The sequence below is a fragment of the Anomaloglossus baeobatrachus genome, chromosome 7 (genome assembly GCF_048569485.1).
Source record: "Anomaloglossus baeobatrachus isolate aAnoBae1 chromosome 7, aAnoBae1.hap1, whole genome shotgun sequence".
In the NCBI taxonomy this organism is placed as follows: Eukaryota; Metazoa; Chordata; class Amphibia; order Anura; family Aromobatidae; genus Anomaloglossus; species Anomaloglossus baeobatrachus.
Genome location: NC_134359.1, coordinates 169,169,767 through 169,176,666, shown reverse-complemented (window position 1 = coordinate 169,176,666; position 6,900 = coordinate 169,169,767). Strand labels below are relative to the sequence as shown.

Sequence of the window (6,900 nt, the reverse complement as noted above, 5' to 3'; positions counted from 1 at the left end):
CAATGCAAAACACAGCACAACAGTTTCCCCTTTTCCTGTTGCCTGACCCTAATTTTTGGAATTGTGGAGACTCCAAATAGGGTCTCCAAATTGTCTTTTGTGTGTAGTGCCAGGGTTCTGGGAGCAAGAGGCCTACACCTGTCTGTCATATTGCTGTCTCTGGTGAAGGTAGAAATGTTGGTTCAGGCCTTGTTACAGGACTGGTCCCAAGCATCCTGGTTGCTTTGATGGACTATTTGTAGTCTGTGCCAATTGTTGCCACTTTTCCTGTTGCTTGACCTTAATTTTTTTAAATAAGGAGACTCCACGTAGGGTCTCCAAGTTGTCTTTTGTCTTTAGTGCCAGGTTTCTGGTAGCAAGAGGCCGAAAGCTGTCACTTATTCATTTCTTGATTTTTACAATGAAAATGCCAGCTCACATCCTGTCAATGAAATCAGGCAGTGCATAAATTATTATGCATTGGAGAATGCAGTCACACAGCTGCAGAGTTGTGGACCACTATCCAGGTCCAGATTGATCAATAGCTGTCTCCACTGAACCTGCAGCCATTGAAGGCCATGAAAAGATGGTGGTGGCACTACACCTGGGTGACATCATATGTGCACTGGATCAACCTGGTTGTACAGAATTTTCTAGTGCACTCTTCTGGCCTGGATGCACTGCTGCAGAAGGCACAGTTGCTGTTTGCACACTTTTTAAAATTAAAATGCCAGCCTACATCCTTTGTGCTGCATGGACCATAATTCCCTGCTGTGCAAACACACTGTGGGCAAATAGGGGGGTAGGGCACTTGATGCTACTGTCCTATTGTCTGCCTGAATGTTTTTTAAATGTTAGGACTCCAAGATAGGTCTCCACGTTGGGTCAAGTTGGGTCTTGTCTATATTGTTAGGGGTATGGGAGCACCAGCCCTACAACTGTCTCTCATCCACCTATATTTCTTATGTCAATAGCCTAGCAAGCAATAGCTATGCCAAAACAGTGTTGCTGCACTGTAAAACATATTTTTGCTCTTTCTGAAAGCTTTTCGACACTCCTGAATATATTTCTCTGCCTTATGTTTGGCCTCCCGATTCGGCGAAACTTAGTATTTGTTCGGTTGTGCTTGGCGAACCAAGCATTAAAAGGTTTGCTCATCTCTACCTGCCTCTTCTGGCTTTTGAGCACTCTGTTGGATGGGGTTCCATTGCCCATCTCTGTTTTAATTCGGTGATGTGTAGTGGATCTCAGGCAATGAGCTGTGCGGGTCAACCAGGTAAAGAGGCTGTGTAGGTGCTGTTTTAAAATAGGTTTTCTGGAGGGGAAAATCTGTAAATTTTAAACTGCTATATCTCTCCAACTGATGACAGTTTGTTGTTGACTCTTGGCAGCGTGGCTAACGTGAGCAACTCCTTGCTGCAGTAACTGCTGTTTTCCTGACTATTACCAGTGCTGATTACTGGGTGGCCACCCTGCTACATGCCAGCTACTACATCAAGGTGCCATGTTTACTTCTATTACTGAAGCATGGTCAAGTCTCTTATACATCACGGTCACAGTACCTCCAAACCTAAAAATGGAAACACAGTCTTATTCCATTATACAAAGCTGTTGTATTCAGACATAGCTGCCAGCTTTGAATAATTATTTTTCCAAAATAAATGCTTTGCACTCCGAGGAAAGACTCTGATCAGCATGCATGAGCCACTTCAAGTCTAAATGGCTAGGACTGGCAGTAGCAAGTTTAGCTGGCATAACTCTGGCTTGATTCCAAATCCAACTACAAGCATAACTCCAACAGCTATACTGTACGCAACAGGAGTTAAAAATTAGGCTCTATATGGGAAACTTTGATAATAGGATCTCTCTGGGCCTTCATTAAAAAATGATGCTCTGTGATGGTACCCTTCCAATCTTGGCTGTGATGGTGAAATGTGAAAATGTGGCGCCCCTGAGGCTTCAGTCGCCACAGGGTACTGCATCTCACTTAAGCTGCAGTACTCATCCCGAGTAAGGAAGAGATTAATTGCAGGTGTTTCTCACATTCACAAACCACACACAGTTAGGTGCCTTCCCACTGGGATTGACCTAGGGTAGACAGGGGAGTGGCCATCACGAGGCATGGGAGTTTCCCGGTCACTGGGACAACCACCTGGGGGGCGGGCACCACTTGGGGAAAAGGAAGGAGCATCTTCACACATAGTCAGTGAACCCGTGGCACAGTTTGGGGTGAGGAGCACAGTTGAAACCTCGGTCCAGGCATTTTCTTCTTCACACTTCTGGGAGCACTACAAGACCTGTTTCTTGGAGCAGGCAGCTCAGGCCATGCTCTCTGCAGCTATCGGGGATTCCAGGGTCTGCGGAGAGTGCAGGAAACACCCGCAAACCATTCCACTTTCCATTTATGGGATTGGAGGGACCCCGACAAGAAAGGACACACAGTAGGAACACCGGCGGTGACCTCTGAATTATCCTGGATCGGCTGGGGCCCATCATGGCAGAGACTGACACTCTAAGAGTGACAATTGGAAAGTGAGTAATAACCTTGAAACGCAACTGCTGAGTCAGCTCTTCATTGCCAGCGCTTGCGCCCCGCGCTCCGGCGCCAACGGCCGCCGCTACCATCCCCGTCATCCTCCTAATGTACCTGTTATTTAGCCATAATTGTTATGGTGACAGAAGCCTTTTAAGTCATTTACCCAACCACATTTGTTTGCAGGGCAGTTGGCATACTCTTACCCTATTTAGGTTCTTTTGCAGCACCCTAGCCCTTACTATGACCATTTTACAGCCCCAAATTGACTTGTATGGGGTTCATTGTTCGGGGTCAAGTATGGCTGCCGAACCCGATTTTTTATTCTTTTTGGTTCGTGGTGGTTCGGTGAACCCAAATATCCATCGGTTCATTTATCGATAATCTTATGTCATGTAGTAGGTAGAGATGAGCGAACCCAACGTTTGGTGTTCATGCCAAATGGAGACTTTGCAAAAAAATAGACTTCGGATTCAGAGTTTGGGTGGTTTGCGTATGAACACTACTCACGCGAGTAGCGCTGTGCTCAGGTATGCTCGATGCTCAGCCCAGTGCAAGCTGCTTGCAGTGTTTGACAAGCTTGCACTGGGGGTAACAACACTGTGATTGAATGTGGTGTGCACACAAAGAAGGGAAAAAATCCTGCTCACGCACCCCTGGATATATCTGGGTGAAGACCCAAACTGCCCAATAATGTGACTTACATTGGGATTCAGGTCAAGTCCAGGTCCCAAACCGGACTTTTCCAAAAGTCCGGCTGCACCTGCCCAACCAAAATTAGACGGATTCGCTCATCTCTAGTGGTAAGGTTTGTTAGAGGAACAATATTCATTTTTAGGATTGCTATTTGCAATAGCTGTTGCTAGACTCCGCTTCCTCTCTGAAAAGACAATTTGCATACATATAATAGAAACATGAAGTAAATGAAGTAAAATTATTTTATTTGCTTTGATGAGTTAGATAATTTATGGCAGATTTAATGAAAATCCACAATTTTCTTCAGTGACCCAACTTTAGAATTTGTTGAACCCCAACTGGCATATCTTCTGTATTCACCGGGTTTAAGAAAATACTGATTTCCCTTAAAACCAGGTTCTTCAAAAAAAATCCAGTAACCATCAAGAACACTGCAGGACAAAATATAATTTGTATGGAAACTTTCAGAAATATTTGAACAGTCGTTAACATATTCCTTCATCTGACCACGGAAGTCTTCTCTCTCATACAGCCTGATTCTATAAGATCCACGGTGCTGTAAAGAGGAAAATAAGTGTAAGATCTCATGGGCCTACGACTCAACAATAAGATATCTGCTCTGAGATTAAAATACAATAATCTATAATTCATGTCTTCAATATTATAATGTACCGCAGCATATATACAATACTAGCTGTACAGTAAAAGTATCAAAGAAACTTCAGTCTAGCACAGGAAATAAGTTATTTCAGAAATCCCAGAGGTGGATAAAAATAAACAATGATATAACAAATGTTGTTTATGTTATGGAACCTCAATACATTAGAAAATAAAAAGTAATTATTTTTTAGGATAAATCACAGACTTACATAAGGAATGGAATGACAAGACCTAATAGAGTCATTCAAACCTAGCCAGCTCTGGTAGTCAGGATATTCTCCTCTTTTAATGTAATACTGATGGCCCATATAATTAGAGCGCTCGTAGATTACCCAACCTCCATTTTCTACCAAGATTGAGTTACAACGAGCAAAAAAAGACTGCAGATCTGCGTTATCTCCTGAACACTCATGGGGCTTTCCTTTAAAGTTCCTGTCTTCATAAAAAATGATCTGTTGAAAAACAATAATTGAAAACATACATTTAGTGCAGAAAAAAGAAACCTCTGCTTTTTATAACACCTGAGCTAAAACATAAATATCAAAGTATTAAAAGTTGTTATAATACATATACATTGTTGTAAACTATAATTGCATTATCTAATGACAAATTTCAAAACAACTACTATGAGCCTTTAGCTCTTTATATTGTGTGTGTATATATATATATATATATATATATATATACTTTGAGCACTAGGATCTTTTTACCTTGCCCATGATGACGATTTAGCTGTTTTTAGCTTTCACACCTTACATAGAGTGGCTCTGAATCTTTATATAAGACACGTCATGAAGCTGATCTGCATTCTCTATACAAATAAACTATTCTCATAGCGCTCACAATAAAGGTGCAATATATGTCATCCTTTTTGTGTGATACAGTGTGACTGTACTTTAACTGGCTGCCTTTCATGTAGGGTTTATAGAACTGTTTAAATCAGCAAAACCTTTGATAAAGTCACATAGAATCTAAAAAGAGAAAGGTCTTGCTTGGGGACAAAATGTCCATTATGTTTGTGTGATTGACTTATTAAAAATCATATTAAAACAAAGTAAGAAAACCTATTTATATAGACCTACATTTACACTATGTTTTATGGTGGGATCATTAGAATCCATCTGCTGAACTCATGCTCCAGATATAAGAAACTGTATGCTTAATTTTTCAGTCTACACTAGAGATGAGCGATGTTCGAATCAAACCATTCGCCAATTTCAAATTCGAGTTGTTTTGGGCGATCTTCGAGTCGTTCGACAAACTCGAATGATTTGCTTCACGTTCGACAGTTCGAGTTAATGTTCGATAACGGTTCGATCACCAAAAGCGTGGCTTTTCACAGTAAGGCTATGTGTGCATGTTGCGTATCTGCATGCGTCCTGCATCCCCAGCACAATCCCTCTCTCTTTCCTAGTCACCGATTAGCTGCACGGCTGTCACAAAGCTCCGGTGGCTTCTCCTCTTTTGAAAATGGCTGCCGCTTATTATTCAATCTCGTATTCCCTGCTTTCCCTGTCCACCGGCGCCTATGATTAGTTGCAGTCAGACACGCCCCCACGCTGAGTGACAGATGTCTCACTGCAACCAATCACAGCCGCCGGTGGGTGGGTCTATATCGTGCAGTAAAATAAATAAATAAATAAAAAATAAAACTGCGGTCAACCCCAATTTTGATACCAGCCATGATAAAGCCAAACGGCTGGAGGCTGGTATTGTCAGGATGGGGAGCGCCACGTTATAGGGAGCCCACCACCCTAACAAAATCAGCCAGCACCCACCCGGAAATGCCGCATCCATTAGATGCGACAGTCCTGGGACTATACCCGGCTCATCCCGAATTGCCCTGGTGCGGTGGCAATCGGGGTAATAAAGGAGTTAAATGGCAGCCTATAACTGCCATTTAGCCTTAGCTGCCACTAAGTCCTAGGTTAATCATGGCAGGCGTCTCCCCGAGATACCTTCCATGATTAAACTGTAAGTGAAAGTAAATAAACACAACGAAAAATCCTTTATTTGGAATAAAAGACAAAAAAACCTCCTCATTTACCACTTTATTAATACCCAAACACCCATCCAGGTCCGAAGTAATCCACACAACGCTTTCAGCTCTGCTACATGAAGTTGACAGGGAGCGCCATAGAACACAAACACTCTGTGTCAGCTCCATGTAGCAACTGAAGTGAGCCGCGCTGTCACCAGAGACTTCACTCAGGTAGTGCTTGCGTGTGTGCGGAGATGATGGAGGCCGGTGTGTGCGGTGATGATATGAGTGTGGTAGTGCCGGGGTGTGTGCGGGGATGATGATGGGTGTGGTAGTGCTTATGTGTGCGGGGATGATGATGGGTGCAGTAGTGTCGGGGTGTGTGCGGGAATGATGATGGGGGCGGTACTGCTGGGGTGTCTGTGGTGATGATGATGAGTACGGTAGTGCTTGCGTGTGTGCGGGGATGATAATGAGTGCGGTAGTGCCGTGGTGTGTGCGGTGATGATGATGGGTGCAGTAGTGCCTGCGTGTGTGCGGGGATGATGATGAGTGTGGTAATGCTGTGCTGTGTGCGGTGATGATGATGGGTGCGGTAGTGCCTGCGTGTGTGCGGGGATGATGATGAGTGCGGTAGTGCTTGCGTGTGTGCGGTGATGATGAGGAGTGCGGTAGTGTCGTGGTGTGTGCAGTGATGATGATGGCTGCGGTAGTGCCTGCGTGTGTGCAGGGATGATGATGATTGCGGTAGTGCTTGCGTGTGTGCGGGGATGATGATGGGGGTGGTAGTGCTGGGGTTTGTGCGGGGATGATGATGGGTGCGGTAGTGCCTGCGTGTGAGCGGGGATGAGTGCAGTAGTGCCAGGGTGTGTGCGGTAATGATGAGTGCGGTAGTGCCGGGGTGTGTGTGGTGAATATGATGGGGGCTCACTGTCTCTCTCTCTGCTTAATGCAACGCATGATTTCACAGGAATCCATCGCCTTTAGGCTAGTGCCACACATCCGTGCCTCCGGCACGTGTTTGTCATTTTTTACACGTACCGGCGGCACG

The 6,900-nt window shown here is 44.3% G+C and overlaps 1 protein-coding gene across 1 annotated transcript; it reads right to left on the bottom strand.

The window, feature by feature from the left end:
* Nucleotides 1–3,488: 3,488 nt before the first annotated feature.
* Nucleotides 3,489–4,587, bottom strand: LOC142246030 (gamma-crystallin B-like). The gene is made up of 3 exons (XM_075319040.1): nt 4,579–4,587; nt 4,078–4,320; nt 3,489–3,764 (listed from the first exon to the last, which is right to left on the bottom strand). The coding sequence occupies exons 1-3, from the start codon at nt 4,585–4,587 to the stop codon at nt 3,489–3,491; spliced, it is 528 nt and encodes a 175-aa protein (XP_075175155.1).
* Nucleotides 4,588–6,900: the final 2,313 nt, after the last annotated feature.

Excerpts from the sequence above, each read along its gene's own strand:
- LOC142246030 (XM_075319040.1), bottom strand. Across the intron at positions 3,765-4,077 it reads CTTGTCATTCCATTCCTTAT|CACCGTGGATCTTATAGAAT; the intron begins GTAAGTCTGTGA and ends TCCTCTTTACAG.